The sequence below is a fragment of the Mesoplodon densirostris genome, chromosome 4 (genome assembly GCF_025265405.1).
Source record: "Mesoplodon densirostris isolate mMesDen1 chromosome 4, mMesDen1 primary haplotype, whole genome shotgun sequence".
NCBI classification, from domain to species: Eukaryota; Metazoa; Chordata; class Mammalia; order Artiodactyla; family Ziphiidae; genus Mesoplodon; species Mesoplodon densirostris.
In genome coordinates, this window is record NC_082664.1 from 149060313 (window position 1) to 149077654 (window position 17342).

The window sequence follows — 17342 nt, forward strand, 5'->3', positions numbered from 1 at the left end:
TGGGCTAAGAAAAATAATAGGAAACGCCACCCCAATGGCAACTTCTCACAAGGCTTGTCTTCTGCTCATCCTGCTGTAGAAGACTATGAAGTCAACTCAAATATTCTTTGCCTCGCTTGCCCCAAATGGTAACTAAACAGAGTTAGAAACTTTTCTCTGGACTATCTTATTCCTGAATTACGACCAATGTTTATCTGAGCAAACGTGGTCCACTACCTTGTTACTGGAGGTGACTTGGAGAGGAGGCTAGGCTTTTGTGCAGGTTGGGATTCTGGCTGTGTCTGTTTCGACTTCGAACAGACGAGAACATAGTGTTGCAGCCCGGGACTTTGCACTTGTGGAGCTGGCGGAGGTGCACAGTTCTGTAGTGAGCCCTGAAGGTCCCTTTATTACTGTACGTCTTTTGGCAGAGGTGACATGTTATGGGCAGCCCAGATGGCAGGCTGGCAAGGCTCTGGTCGGCCTTCTCCATCAGGACGCAGATGGGATAGTCATCTTCCCCGCGGACCAGGCTCGCCCCTTCACAGTTGCCATCGCTGTCCTCCATGAGCACGGTGCCTTCCTCGCTTGCCCCGTCTGAGTCCCAGGAGGAATGGCTGCTACTCTCCGATTTCATGCTCGAGGTGGTACTCAAATCCAGGATGGTGCCCTCGCTGGGCGGACCGGAGGTGTAGCTCTCCAGGCCGGCGCTGTGGACTTGGGCTACTGGGTAAACCAGGCTGCCCATCCGACTCGTTCCCTTGAAGATGACAGATGTTGGGGAGGCTTGCTGTGTGAAAGCCACATCCTGACAGGCCTCCTTAGCCATATCTTTCAACAAGTAAGCTGTATGGAAATGGTCTCCACCGCTCTCCAACACTTCTTGAGTCAACACTTTTTGGTGGAGGTTTAGGTTTGAACTGTGTCTACAAGAGTGAAAAGATGGTTAGCAATGGGTTGGGTTGTTGTTTCTGTTGTGTTAAAGACAGCCTTCATTCTGAGTAGAGACACTAGGCAGATACCAGGAAAGCTTGTGGCATGAGAGAAGTGATACAGTGTGTGTGTGTGGTGGACACTGCCCACTGCCGTTCACCACTTGTCACAAGTTAGCATTTGACCAGAAAGGTCAACAGAATATGTAGTTCTCTTCAGTTTCCACAATCTGATTGACACGTAAGTTCTTGTACCTCATCTTTAGAGAATGGCTAGACTACTTCAGTTAGGCCAGTTCAACTGGGACACTGGAACCAGGAGATCCCAGAAGAAAACCGGTCACAAACAATAAGGAACTAAGCAGATGACTTTATTTCAATGAAACCAGGAAATATTATCTTCTAGAGCTGCACTGTCCAGTATGACAGCTACTCATAAGTGCACGAGCACCTGAAAGGTGGCTAGTGTCATGTACTGAAATGATAATATTTTGGATAGGCTGAGTGAAATAAAATATGTTACTAACACTTACTTCACTTGTTTCTTTTTTAATGTGGCTACCAGAAAATTTAAAATTTCCTATGTGGCTTGCATGGTGGTCTAGAGTATTTGCATACACACCCCCAGGCAAGTTCTACAGGTGTGAAAATCTGACTGGCTAGAAATTGTATGTGTGTGCATGAGTGTGTGTGTGGGGTGTACACGTGTGTGTGCTAAATTTAGTTCGTATTTGCAACATTTCACTATATACCAAACAGAAATCTTGCAAATGCAGCACTGTGAGCACACTGCCAATCATCTACCCAATGATTACTCCTAAAGGGCAGATAATGAGTATCCATTATGACACATGCCTTTTACTCATAAGATATCATTTGGATGTAACTTGTCAATCAATGTCGGCCTTGCTCGGAGATCCCCTAACTATTGACGAGCAAAAACACCCCTTACCAGAGGGTACAATCTTAAAGGTGATTGGAGAATTATTCCAAACAGGGAAAATACCTCCCCCAACACAGATCAGAATGCATGCCAGGGTCAAATTGGGAAAAACACCCTCACCTAAATAACAAGGAATCAAATTTTCTCTTCTAAATCTCCAAGGACATATGGGAGGGGTGTTACTCATATAATGTATCAAATTTATTTCTGAACTTCTTTTTAATCTTCTTATGTATTCTTTTCTTGGGACATAATCAGAATTATACTCCCAGATCACCCACTTTGCAAGCAGCTCTTCTCAACTGCAACTCTGCCCTGTGATTATGTCAGCACCCTGGGTGAAGGGGCAGGTATGTCTCGGCAGAAAACCAGACATTAGATTGACATACAGGTTCCAGTATACACAAGTGGTCAAAAAAAAGTCTGACAAACACATTTACTGGAACACCTTGTACAGAAAGGTCCCTGACGCAACAAAGCAAACCTCTGGGCCCTTTGCTCAACTCCTGAAGATCCCATGAACACCAAGAGCTAACATGTGGGCAGCCCTCTCTCCTCCTTAACCATCCTCAGAGGGTTAGATACACTTCCCAAGGTGCCATGTCCCCTGAGACCAGTGAGTATCACAGCTGCAAAAACCCTGTGGACCACGTGCCAGGCTTTCTGCTTCCAGGACTAATACTGTGCCTACTGCCCAGGTCTGTATTTCTCCCCTTCAACTTCTACACCTCCCCGTCCAACTCTTCCCTCCCATTTTTAACTATTTAGATAAGCTGAGACCAGTGGTTTTCAAATTGCGGTCTGGGTACCCCTAGTGGTCCCTGAGATCCTTTCAGGATGTCCCTCAAGTCAGACTCCTTTCATGATGATACTAAGACACTGTTTTCCCTTTTCAGGCTCATTCTCTCACTAGTGTAGAGTGGAGTTTTCCAGAGGTTACGTGACATGTGATATTGCAACAGACTGAATGCAGAAGCCGGTATGAGAACCCAGTCGTCTTCTACCGGACCAGACATTAAAGATATTGGCAAAATGTAAAACGAAGCCACTTCTCACTAAGTTTTTGATCCAGAAAATGTAGTTATTTTTCATAAAAATGTAATGGTAACATATAATAGGTTTATTAAGTGATGTGATACATATATTTTCAATTTTTTTTTTTTTGGTATGCAGGCCTCTCACTGCCGTGGCCTCTCCCACTGCGGAGCACAGGCTCTGGACGCGCAGGCCCCGTGGCCATGGCTCACGGGCCCAGCCGCTCCGCGGCACGTGGGATCCTCCCGGACAGGGGCACGAACCCGTGCCCCCTGCAGCGGCAGGCGGACCCCCAACCACGGCGTCACCAGGGAAGCCCATAATTTTTCAATGTTAATTTCTAATACAGTAAATACTGATAGATATAAACCCAAATAGACAGAAGTTCTTGAGGGTGTTGAGGTTTTAAGAATTTGTAAAGGGGCTGTGAGACCAAAACCTCTGCGAGCTGCTGGATCAGATAGAACTCCTGTGGGAAACCATCCCTAACTTCTCAGAGGGTTTGGGTAGGCGCCCTCCCACGTGCCCGTAACAGAATACCCCGCTTCTAGCAGCCACCGCCTTCAGCTGTAATCACCTGCTCACTGCTCTGTCTTCCCCACTGGCTGTCGTGGGCAGGGACTGTGTCGAGAGCACCTAACACAGAAGGTTATTGGCTATTTCTTGGCTAAATAAGTATCCACAGTTCTGTCCTCGCCCCTTGGTGATGGATCCTAGGAACTGCTGTTGGCAGTAGCAGTGGCTTGAAGAGAGGACGTCAGTTATCCTTACAGCCATGCAAGTCTCATCTCTGACTCAGAAAAATGGTGGTGGGCCCGGGACTGCTCACAAAGTCCTGTTTAAGATGGTATCATTTTAATCACAGATGCTAGGGAAAATGCAGTCCAAGTTCTAGACTACTAGAATTAGTGGTTTACATTTAGAACGAAAGATGTCTTCCTGTGGTGGGGCAGGAGGCTGGCATCACAAATAGGTCCCCAAATAAGAAAATGTTAAATATATGAAAAATAAATATAAATAGTATCTTAAATTCAATATGTCTTCTAATTTAGTAGACAATGTAGGTCAGAACAGTATCATAAATATCAAGGATAACCTGACCGATATGACTATCTCTTCTTTATAATGACAGCTTATTCAGGAACGAACACCCTTCTTGGAGGGTGGAGGAGGGGCACTGGCTCACTAATTTGGGTATCTTGGTGGTTTGGTGCAACATCCAGCAACAGAAACAGGAATTTTAACTAATATCACCCCTGCCCTATCCTCTCTGCTCAAGACAATGTATGTGTTCTTAGGAGCCCTGTCCAGGAATGTGTGTGGGAGTCTATACATTTTCACCCTCTTAATAAATTAGGTGCTACAACTTGGACCGAGGCAGTGGTGGTGTTGAGCTGCTCGAAGTCAAGCTTGTTTAAGCGAATGTAACATTTTGATATTCTGTGAACCATTTAGCATCCACAATGCTGCATTTCAGCAGTGAGCTGGTTCTCTCCTTAAAGCCTCCTGGGGTCATCTTTTGGTAAGCTTCCTCTTCCCTTTATAGGCTGGGGAGGAAGGCGACCTCAAGAGTGGTTATGCGACTCAAGTTCATTAAGAAAAGCACAAGTAAGATAGTAACGCCAGTGCTGTGTCCCCAGAGTGATGAGAGATACTCTATACCCGGGCACTCGGTACAAACAGTCTGACTGTGTGTGGTGGGGTCATGAAAACCCGGCACTGAAAGACTTCTCATCTTTGAACCACACGTCGCAGACACTGAAATAACCTGTTAATTGCCTTTACTCTTTGATATCTTAGTATTTCAAAAATCTTCAATCAGGCAGTTATTCTTCCTCTCAAAAATAGTGGTTAAATAGAAATCGGAGAAAACGTTTCATTCTGTGGACTTCATAGTGTGAAATGAAAATCAGACAAGTTTTGGGGGGCTACAATCCTAACTTTAAAAGCTCCCCTGCTTCCTCCCCCTCTAATGTGTGAATTAGTTCATGATGCCTTATCCCAAACCCTTGGGGCCAGATGTTTCTGAATCCAGAATTTCTCAGGCTTTAAAAAGGCAGAATGATGCATATACTGTCATATCATGGCAATGCCCCCATAATAAATCCATTAACATTTCTGTATGGAATATACATTAAAAAAATCCACACAAAGGGAGATTTAAAAAGATTAAAATAGCCTCACATCATTTCAGGTCAGGTTTTGTGGCTAAATGAGTTTAAATTCTAGAATTGAAAATCCAGCAATCTGGATCTATAGAACACTGTTTCTCAATCTGTGGTCCCTGGAATAGCATCAGTGTCCCCTGGGAACTTAGCAATGCAAACTCTCACATCTGAAGCAGACCAACTGAAGCAGAAATTCTAGGGGGAGGGCTCAGAAGTCTGTTTTAACAACCCTCCAGGTGACTCAGATGCATGCTAAAGTTTAAGAACCACTGCCTTGGAAGAAATGATTGCCACCAGATGTCTTACCTGTCTCTGCTCCTGCGGGAAGGGAATGTGGCCTTACAGCCCTCCATCGTGCACGTGTGCGTTTCTTTGGCATGCATGTTCTTGTGATGCATCTTCACACCACAAGCGTTTTTAAAAGTCTTCTTGCAGATGTCACACTGGAAGCGATTTTCCTCCTTCGGCCTCGCGAATGTGTGCTGACCTGAGTGCTCCAGCTCTTTGGAATCTTCAAAACAAGGAAAAGCCATCCCCCGGCTGGACAAAGCACTGAGGAGGCCCCCAGCCAGCAGGCGCTGCTGCAGTTTGACGTAGTCAGGAAAAGGGACACAGGGCTCCACCCCGGGGGTGAGGTGAGGTTCACGGCCACCATCCTCCCTGTCCCGTGGCACCACGGTCAGCACTGACTTCTGCTCAGTCTCCCTCTCCGAGTTGTATGTGGCCTGCTCAGGGGTTTGGCGGATGGCTCCGCTGGACTCGATCGCCGGTTTGAGATGGCAGGGCCTCTCTCCTTCAGGACCAGGCTTCCCTAAGCTTCCCAGTGGGGCTCTGTCTGACCGGGGGCTGCAGGCCTCCAGCTCGTCTTCACTGACCACCTGCAGGGCCATGTCTCCATCTGAGCTGAGAGTGTGCCTCTTCTCATCCGCTATCTCCACAGCCTCCTTCTCTATTTTGATGGGCATACTGGACTTCCGCGATTTCTTCTTGGGCAGGGCATCGAATGGCATTTCGTTGGAAACCAGTTGTTCCGGGATTGAAGAGGACAGCAGAGGGAGGGAAGGCAGCATCCCAGGTGTGTTTGCTAGCTCAGCCGGGGTGGCCGGACTGCGGTAGAAAGGAAGGACCGGCTGGACCGTCTTCAGGTTGGGAAAAAGCACTCCATTTTGGCCGATGCTTGGGAAGACTGGCTGGCTCTGGGAATCCTCCCCTGAACCAGTGTAGCCAGGGAAAGGTCGACAGTCTGGAGAAGTCACCCTGAAACCTGGGCGCTTATAGCTCTCAGAGGCAGCCAGGTTCAGGCTGTTCCTCAGGTCTTTGTCCCTGTTGTTTCTGTTCATTGGCATGTGCAGCCGGGGGTTGGGGTTGGCGCTGTGGCGGTTCCGGCTCCTCAGGGAGCTGAACACCATGTTACAGCCTTCGATGGTGCACTTATGCTTGATCTTCAGGTGGACGGCGTTGTAGTGGATCTTGAGGGTGCCTTTGTCGTAGAAGGTCTTCTCACACGCTGTACAGAACACCCGGCCCTTCTTTGTGCTGAGGCTGTTCCTCTCGGACTTCACTTTGCCCTCTGGGGACAACTGTGTCCTTTCGAGCTTTGTGATGATGTTGTATGAGCTGGAGTCACTTAAATGGGCGCTGTCTTCCTTTTTAGTAACAGGACTTGGACAGTTTAGACACTGTTCTTTTTCAACCTGAAATGGGGTGGAACTGGAAGTTAAGAAGCTGCTGTTGGGGAAGGGTCCGTGGATTTCCTGTTTGGGGTCCTGACTTTGGTCCTGACCCTGCTCTAGCACATATGGTTCGGGCACTGACCCTATCAGTGAGGGAGGCACAGGGTTGAAGAACTGGAAGGGCAGCATGAAGGTCATGTTGTTTATGAGGTTCTCAAAGGGGTGTATATTGCCAGGGTTTCCTTTGTCTACCGGAGGGGGGAGGCTGACACTCCGGTGGCTGCAGCTCTCGATGAAAGCCCTGATATCTACGTTCGCCGTGGAGGGCGGGATGATGATGGACTGCTCTTCCTTCTCTTGAATTGCCATGAGCTCAACGATAGACTTGGTCTCTCCAAAACGAAGGAACTGCTGCAAGGTGGCCACCTCTTCCTCACTGGTCATGATGCTCCAGTGGTCCAACACCTTTCCTGATGCATCCTAAACCCAAACCAGAATTAAAAAGGGCAATTAATTTACTATTCCTTACCCTTCTCTCTAAGAAAGGAACCATGTATGTGGTCAGGGCCTCCATCAGCACCACAGGGCACTTTTGTACATATTAGAAAAAGACACCCCTGTGAGCACAAGGCTTGATGAGTTCAGCCCTCGCTCACCCCACTGTCCTAGGACAGAAACTCTGTGCAGAAAATAAACTGCACAAATGCAAGCAGTGGTCCAGAAGAGAGAAATAAGATTATATCACTCAAGCCTAAGGGAAGTTTGGTGATTATTTTCCATCTTATTTCAAACCAATTGGTTGTCTTGCATCAGGCATAATTTTCCTCCACTAAAATTAAAATATGTATCATCTGAACAATAGTAACTTCTTTATCTTAAGAGTATAGATGAGGCAATCAGGCCTAGATATAGTTCAAGTATTTATTTGCTGCAAGTTTAATAATCTTTCCCAAGCAACTAACATTGAAAAACAAATGAACCTGTATTGATCTATTGCCTATGTTCACAAAGCAGAGCTGTAATTACACTGGAGTGTTGGAGATCTTTCAAACTCTAGCAAGGCCTAACTTTTCCCAAAACTACAATAAATATTTTATCACAGAACATGTATTTGATGGCCTACTGAGATTTTTCACAGTGCATGTAAGAGTTTTGAAGATGATGAGGAATGTAACATCATAAATTTTTCATGCACTAGAGGTTCAAGGTAATTGATTCCATATTTTTAATCCTAACACTAGAAAGCAAGATTATTAGGATCATTAAATATTGATCTATGTCATAATGCTGCTCTACATAAAAGGTGGTTTCTAGCCTGCTGGGGGTCCTGCACTCGAGGTGAGCAAACATGTTTCCACAGGAAGACTGGAGGCATTGTCAGAGTTCGAAAGAAGTGGGTTCAAATTCTCAGTCTGCTGCATACAAGTTGAGTGACTTCAGCAAGATTTAGAAGCACTCAGTCTCTGGTTTTCCAACTGGAAAATGGGGATAGTGTACCTACCTTGTGAGATTACTGGAAGAGGGTCTAAGTCAATAAATGGTTGTTATTAGTATTTGTTTCAGGGTTATGGCCCAGCTGAGTTAGACTGAAGTGTATGTTAGTCTTGGAAATAACATTCATCTGCCCATTTCGTTGAAATTTTTATCAAAGTTAGCTGACATTTTCTAGCGTAGTGACAAGGAAGAAAATGCTGTAGCTGTTTCATATGTCAGAGAAGTGATGTAATTCACATCAGGGAATATGTTCTTTGCTGCTGAAACACCTTGATAGCCTCTCTGGATAGGAAGCATATGGCCTACCCCCCACAGTATGGTACAGAAAAAGAGGTAAAACTACTCTGCAAAGGAAGGAGATGAGAGAAGGGACGAAAGGCATGGAATGATGGGAGAGACACAGAGAAAATGCGAGGAGGCCAAAAGGAACGGGGGAGGCAGAGAGAGAATGAGCCAGAGCATGCACACAGAAATATCACAAGGTGATGGAGCCTGGGAAGGAAAATTAGCAGTAGGATGGATGGCAGAGGGTTTTAAAGAACAGGAAGGTGTGGCATGAAATTGTAACTGTTTGCTGTGCCGTTCTGCAATGTAAGTTCCCTTCCTCAACCCCCAACTCTCAGTAAAATCTGAAACATGATGTCTTGCGTCAGTAAATAGTTTGAGGCTAATGAAAGAAACGGAGGCAGCACCAAGGATGGGGCAAATGGTTGACTGTGGAAGAGCTGGCTGAGTGCAACCTACATCAGAGAACATGGAACGCTCCCGCATCCTGAAGTCTTACAGATACCTTGAGGAAAGGCACTGGAGTTCACCCAGAACAGGAGGTGGGGCTTAAGACGTTAGAAATAACGATGAAAGGGAAGGATGACTACCAATGGCTGTAGCACTGTAGGCAACTGGGTTACATCAGTTCCATGGACACGAGCTTCGGAAGACATTCTAGGAGAACAGTGCCCATGGTCCCCATACCTGCAGCACGTATCCACGGATGTAATCCTGGAGGGTCCAGTCCAAGGCATGAAGGATCTGGAGGACCTCATCTTGCTTCAACACACTGAAGAGCCGGTCCAGTAGGATTTTCAGGCGAACAGGGATGGCCTGGGTCCCATACAGCATGAGGCTGCTAATATCAAACACCACGTTGGACTGGACAATCTCCACCTGGCTTGTTGGATACACGGGGGGAATCCTTAGCTTACTTAGAGCTGAAAAAGTGAATTGAAGAAATATCATTTTTTAAGATTCTACTTTTAAGAGAAACACTGCACAGAAGTAGGTTAGCGCTAACTCTCAGTTATTTGTTCCAGTAGAAAACCCACAAATATGCAAACAATTAATAATCTTAATAGCTATCTGGCTCCAAGTTATTCTCAGGAACTTCTAAAATAAAATGGACTAGCCTGAGAGGCTTCTTTTCTCCCTTTCCTGTGGCATGCCTAAGGAGTAAAACAGCCGCAAGTAGGGACCGTGCACGGAAAACGGATAAAAACGAAGGCGGCAGGTGCATAATCAAGAGGATGGAAAACCAGGAAGCATGGGGTCTGGAGAAGAACCTGGACTTGGAAAGCCAACAGATCTGGGTTTGAGCCCTAGTGTGCCACTATCTAGTTGTTGGGCTGGGCAAGTTAAGCCACTGAACTCCATGCTGTCCAATGCAACAGTCATCAGTCACATATGGCTATTCAAATTTAGATTTAAATTAATTAACATTAAATAAAACTAAAAGTTCAATTCACCAGTTGCACTAATCACATTTCAAGTACTTGTAGCCACATGTGGCTAGTGTAGGGCTGTCAGGTATAGCAAATAAAAAAACAAATAAAAATTAAACTTGAATATACATTTCAGATAAAAAATGAATAAGTGGTATACACTTATAACAGAAATATTCATTGGGATATACTTAGGCTAAAAAATTATGTATAATTTAACTGAAATTCAAATTCAACTGAGCATTTTGTTTTTCCATCTAGCAACCCTGGGTTAGAGGCTACTATATTAGATAGCACAGACATTTCTACTGTTGCAGAATGACAGCCCTGAAGCCCATTTTCTACATCTTTAGAAGGGGGTTGATAAACACTTATCATACAGAGTTGTTAAGATTCAAAGAGATAACGTATATAAAGCTCTTAGGCTGTTAACCTGACACACAGCAGTAACTTACAAATGTTAGCTGTCATTCTTAGATATTAAATCTGTTCCTGAATAACTGTAAATTATTTAAAGGGTACACTAAAGGCCAAGAAAGGGGGCAAAATAGTTACCGTGGGCCACCCATCCATGTCTGCACTGCTCACACTGACGGTGGTTTATTTTTCCTGGTTTGAAGCTTTGGCAACTACAGTTCAGAGTACAGCCGATGGCCTGCAGAAGAGAACACAGGGATACCTGGCATGTTAGTGAGGCGTGGAACACACATCACATTTACATAACAAAACACACTCCTCCACTGAGCAACGTTCTTTGAGTGATGTGTGCTCACTCTGTGCCAGGCCCAGACCTGTATAGTGTATCCTGGAAAGAGGGGAAGCTGGCCCCAGACCTGGAGACAGTGAACATGCTACACAGATATTCTGCATGCGAGAATGGGCTAAAATCCCAGAGCTCTTTATAAGAAAGGATTACAGGTGGGAAGGAAACATCTTGCTTGTTATTAAGGACACAGAAAGGGTGAAGAAGAGTCACATTCTCACTGAATCTCTAAGTTGACCAGAACAGCAACCCTGAAAGGTATACACGGGCTACCCTGACACAAGTAAATAGGAGAGCGATCAGAACTGAGAGTAACACACATGTGTAATTCGTTACCCCCCAACATGAGGCAGAGGCTGAATATCAAGATAGATTTGAGGACATGCAATGGCTGACCACACTGACAATGATTCCCCAACTCCGCTCACTGGACTGTGTGACCGACAGACGCACACAGGCTGGACAAGCCCTGCATCGATGCCCAGGTGCAGGTCGAAGTGTTGGGTGTGGTGTGGGGGTGTGGAGTATGCAAACACACAACTGAAATTGAAACTAGAGATGTACGTGACAACAAAGTTCTAGTATTAAGAACAAAGCTTCACGTGTATTTTTTTTTTTGTTTTGAGGTACGCGGGCCTCTCACTGCTGTGGCCTCTCCTGTTGGCGGAGCACAGGCTCCAGACGCGCAGGCTCAGCGGCCATGGCTCACGGGCCCAGCCGCTCCGCGGCATGTGGGATCCTCCCGGACCGGGGCACGGACCCGCGTCCCCTGCATCGGCAGGCGGACTCTCAACCCTGCGCCACCAGGGAAGCCCACTTCATGTGTATTTTTAAGATGAATTTCTCAAAAGGGGATAGAGGCCTGAGGAACGTAATCTATTATTAAAGAGAAAAAGCTCTCACAGGAGCTCTGTCAGTGAGATTCCTGGGAAGCACCGCTGTGTGGAATCTGTATGATTCAAGAGAGCTTTGACACTGGGGAGTGTCTCTGTGTTTGGAGGGGATGAAAGAGCCCTACGACTATGGGTTTAAACCCTCCATGTGACAATTAAGGAACTATGTGGCCTTGGGTGGGGACAGGGAAGGGGAGAATCTGGCCTAAGGCACTTTAAGGAGTATATAACTAGTCTTCACTCAAAAATCAGTTGCTGGTGGGATTGTAAAATGGTGCAGCCGCTTTGGAAAACAGTCTGGCTGATCCTCACAAACACAGTTACTATACGACCAAGCAATTCCACTCCTAGGTATAAGCCCAAGAGAACTGAAGACATATGTCCATACAAAACTTGTACCCGAACTTTAAAATCAGCATTATTTATATTAGCCCCAAAGTGGAAACAACCTCAATATTGATCAGCTGATGAATGGATAAACAAAATGTGGTATGTCCATACAATGGGATATCACCAGGCAATAAGAAAGAATGAAGTACTGATACCTGCTAAAACATGGGTGAACTCTGAAAATATTATGCTAATGAAAGAAGCCAAGTACAAAAAGTCACAGGTGGAATGATTCCATTTATGTGAAATGTCAAGAACAGGCCAATCCATAGAGGCACAAAGCAGACTAGTGGTTACCGGGGTCGTGGGGAGCAGGTAGAGATAAGGAGTGACTGCTAATGGGTGGTAGTGGGGGGAAAGGGTTATCTTTTTTGCTTGTCTTTTTAAAAAAATTTATTTATTTAGTTATTTATTTATGGCTGCGTTGGGTCTTTGTTTCTGTGGGCGGGCTTTCTCTAGTTGCGGCCAGCAGGGGCTACTCTTCGTTGCAGTGTGTGGGATATACTCCTAGGAGTAGAACTGCTGGATGATATAGTAACTCTATGTTTAACTTTTTGAGAAAATCCCAAACTGTTTTTCAAAGTTTATAATCCCACCAGCAGTCTATGAGGGCTCTGATTTCTCCACATCCCCACCAACACTAGTTACTGTTTGCCTTTTCTACTGTAGTTATCCTACTGGGCATAAGTGGTATCTCATTGTGGTTTTGATTTGCATTTCCCTGACGGCTAATGGTGTTCAGCATCTTTTCATGTGCTTGATGGCCATCTGTATGTCTGTTCAGATCTTTTGCCCATTTTTAAATTGGGTTGTCTTTTTAGCATTGAGTCATAAGAGTTATTTATATACTCTATGTACAAGTCCCTTACCAGATATATGATTTGCAAATATTTTCTCCAATCCTTGGCTTATCCTTTCACTTTTTTCATGGTACCCTTTGAAACACAGATAGTTTAAATTTTGACCAGAGTTTCTTTTTGAGGTGATGAAAATGTTCTAAAATCAGGTAGTAGTGATGGTTGCACAACTCAATGAATACAGTGAAACCACTCAGTTGTATACTTTATAAGGGTGAATTTTATAGTATGTGAATTATATTTTGATAAAAATATTATTTCAAAAAATCAGTTCACTATACTCCTATTAGAATGGCCAAAATCCAGAACACTGACAGCATCAAATGATTGTGAGGATGTGGAGCAACAGAAATCTCATTCATTGCTGATGAGAATGCAAAATAGTAACAAAGCTACTTTGGAAGACAGTTTGGTGGTTTCTTATAAAACTCAGCACACTCTTACCATACAATCCAGTAACTGCACTCTTTGGTATTTACCCAAAGGAGCTGAAAACTTATGCCCACACAAAACCTGCACATGGATGTTTATAGCAGCTTTATTCATAATTTCTAAGACTTGGAAGTAATTAAGATGTCCTTTAGTTGGCAAATAGATAAACTGTGGTACACCCAAACAACAGAATATTATTCAGCACAAAAAAGACATGAGCTATAAAGCCATGAAAAGACATGGAGGAAATGTAAATGCATATTATTAAGTGAAAGAAGCCAATCTGAAAAGGCTACATACTGCATGACTCCAACTATAAAACATTCTGGAAAAGGGAAAACTATGGAGACAGTAAAAAGATCAGTGGTTGCCAGGGGGTTGGCAGGGGTTGGGGAATGAACAGGAAGAACACAGAGGATTTTCAGGGCAGTGAAAATACTTTGTATGATACTATAATGATAGATACTTGTCATTGTACATTTTTCCAAACCCATAGGACGTACAACACCAAGAGTGAACTCTAAGGTTAAACCACGGATTTTGGGTGATTATGATGTGTCAAATGTTGGTTCATCAACTGTAACAAATGTACCCTCCGGTGAGGAATGTTGAAAATAGGGGAGGCTATGCCTACGTGGAGGTAGGAGATACACGGGAAATCTCTGTACTTTCCTTTCAATTTTTCTATGGATCTAAAAGTATTCTAAAGAAATAAAGTCTTTTAAAAAAACAGTGACCTTCCTTAAATACAGGTTAAACTTTACATGATTTGACTGTTATCTACAATTTCTTTTGGATTACAATGGGCCTGAACAGAACAACTAGACAGAGATTTTCAGGTGAAGGAATAGGGCTGTTTATAACTGACGTGTGCAGCAGACAGCAACAGTGTTACCTAATCCCTTCAACAGGCTATCAAAAAACAGGAAATATGGGTAAAAGGGTTTTGCTCTTTGTAAAGTCATAGAATATAACATAAAGAACTCCAGATGATCAGAACAGTCTCTCACTCTAATAATGCATACATTCTCACCTGGGGTATACCATCCCCAAAGGGTGAAAACTGTTCCATTCTTTTTATGTATAAAGCACACATATACATACATAAACAGATATATAGTATATGGTGTGAAACTAAAATTTCATTGTGGTAGGCACAATTAGAAAAAAATTTCTAAAGTCTCCTTGGATGCGTGTGTGGGGGGTGAATAATGAAAAATAAGATCAAGAAATATTGCTCTAATGACAGAAATTATTTTACTTTTTGGTTATAGAGTTTCTACTTGTGTACACATATACAAATGTATTATTGATAAATATACAAACACACACATCTATATACCTACACACATAATTATACAGTTATCTTGACTGGAAGTTAAAGGATAAAAATGAGTAATGGTTTAGTTTCTACTACACACTGTCAAAATTTAAAAGAGTGTCATTACCTCAGTGTGCAGCATTCCTACGTTGTCCAGCTTCTAAACTTCCCTGCAACTCCCTGAACGTCAGCTCACAGGCAAACCAATCATCTATACTCTCAGTAGCTACCAGTACACTTAGTACTAAACCTCTGAAATATTTCACCACCTATATTCTAAAAATATGACTGTTTTAATGGAAATTTTTAAAAGAAGAAAAGTTCTTCTTTTGGATTATGTCCCTCAAGATGCTATTCATTCTTTAAAAACAAGATATTGGAACTATATGAAGTGAATTCACATTTTATTTACTTGGAAAATAGGACCTGCCTGAATTAGAGAAAGATGTCCTTGAGCACATACTTCCTCCACTTCCTAAAGAGTCTGCTCAGAAGGCTGACTCATGGGAAGCCCCCAGGAAACTCTGAGTGACACTATCTCAGGCCCAGCACAGTGAAACTACAGAGGGAACAATTCCAAGCACATTTCCTAGCCTAAGGTTGAAACTCATTTTTTTCTGCATCTCTTGACACCAACTCAGGGTTTCTCAACGTCAGCATTATAGACATTTTGAGCTGGATAATTATTTGTGGTGGGCGCTGTCCTGTGCATTGTAGAATGTCGAGCAGCATCCCTGGCTTCTACCCACCAGGTGTCACAGTAACACCTCCCTTCTTCCCCAGCTGTGAAAACCAAAATGTTTCCAGACATTGTCAAATGCCCCTAGGGGCAACTGCCCCCAGTTGACACTCCCTGATCTAACCTGACTATTCACAGTTATAGCAGCTTCTAGTTTGGGGACTGAATTTTAAGCAGTTTTATCTGTAATTCCAATGTATGAATGCTGCTTTATAAAAAACATTCGGGCTTCCCTGGTGGCGCAGTGGTTGAGAGTCCGCCTGCCGATGCAGGGGACACGGGTTCGTGCCCTGGTCCGGGAAGATCCCACATGCCGCGGAGCGGCTGGGCCCGCGAGCCATGGCCGCGGAGCCTGTGTGTCCGGAGCCTGTGCTCCGCAGCGGGAGAGGCCACAGCAGTGAGAGGCCCGCGTACAGCAAAAAAAAATAAAAAAAAATAAAAAAATAAAAAAAATAAAAAACATTCATGTGATTCTATATGAACCTGTTTGAATAAGGCTTAATAAAGCTCATTAAACATCTATGGAAATAAATCTCAGAAGAATTATTTATGAACTAAAAGTGCTAATTACAGTGTCTAAGAAAACTTCCAATATTAAAGCCCTTGGGTTTTTTCCACCAATCTCAGAATTCCACGATGTAGTCAAATTATAGCACCATTATCTACAGACAAATTAAAACTTCTAAGATGAAATCAAATAAAAAATTCTCATTACAGGACAAAAAGTACTCATGTAAATCAATAATGGAAAACTCTTAAAACTTACATCCTTTCTTTCAGAATCCTGATACTTGTTCCATTCTTCAGAAACATAAAACAGATGTTTACCACATTCCGAACTCATCAAGACATGATTATTGCTTTTTACGCACTCATTTTAATCAGACTATTTCCAAATTGTTATTAGTCACTTTGATGTGCTACAAATCAACATTCAAAATTCTGGTTTGCTTTTTTGTAATGATCATTTGCTCATTCATTCACCCAGAAATTACTGACACACCTAGTATAGGATGGATGATTTGGTTATTTTCAGTTTGGGGACGGAAAGTTATGACCTAGATTTTAGGTAGATTTGAGGGTCCCACTTCCTCTCCCAGATACCCTCTACCTTCAGCTTGGGGAGATGCTGCCATGGGCCTTTTGTCAGTAGATGCCGACTTGAACTTCTAGCAGTGGCCAGGGCAGGCACACAGTGGGGTAGATGCACAGACATCCACTGCTGGACAGTGCAGGCCTTTGATGGGATGTGAATTATTGAGCTTGAGAGTAAGAACTGTCCACTTCAAAGCTGTTTTCATCTCTAGTACATGCAAACATTTTCATATCACTGAAGATAAATTCAGGGGGATACTCTTGGGGGACCAGATGGAAGTGGGGAGGAGAAAAATCATAGAGGGCTTTTGGGATTTCCAGATTCATGGTATTGACCCTTTGAGGGGAGTCATTTGCCATCTGGCTCAGGAACAAAACTGAACTGCATACCAGCCAGACAACTTTGTAGGGTTAAGTTACTTAGTCTGCCTTGTCCAACAGTAGCCACTAACCACATGTGGCTAGTTAATTAAAATAAAATAAAATAAAAAATTCAGTTCTTTGGTCAGTCTAGTCATATTTCAAGTGCTTGGGAGCCACATGTGGCTAGTGGCTACTGTACAGGACAGCAGAGATGAGAACATTGCCATCATCACACAAAATTCTACTGGGTAGTTCTGAGTCCAAAGGCGAGACTAGCTATTCTTTCAACACCTGCCCTTCCACATGGTGGCATTCGTATGTCATAGGTGTTCACATTCAACCCTCACTATATCACTGTGAGGAGGGAATTATTCTCAGGAAACAAACTTATGGAAGATTGTAATTTGCCCAAGGTCACATAGTTTATGATACTGATTGCTTATTCATTATGTGTGAGGCACTGCAGTAAGCAGTACCTATGTGTTATCTCATTTCTTACCACCACCCCGTTTTATAGATGAGGAAGCTAGGAAAATATAGGCTACTTGAG

At 43.7% G+C, this 17342-nt stretch overlaps 1 protein-coding gene across 1 annotated transcript in view; it reads right to left on the bottom strand.

Annotated features, from left to right (window-relative positions):
- Positions 1-220: 220 nt before the first annotated feature.
- Positions 221-17342, bottom strand: part of BNC1 (basonuclin zinc finger protein 1) — a 30175-nt gene continuing 13053 nt past the window's right edge. The window contains exons 2-5 of the mRNA XM_060095351.1: positions 10495-10594; positions 9197-9432; positions 5364-7210; positions 221-905 (exon numbers count right to left, since the gene is read on the bottom strand). Of these exons, the coding sequence (XP_059951334.1) occupies positions 221-905; positions 5364-7210; positions 9197-9432; positions 10495-10594 (2868 nt within the window). The remainder of the gene's footprint in view (positions 906-5363; positions 7211-9196; positions 9433-10494; positions 10595-17342) is intronic.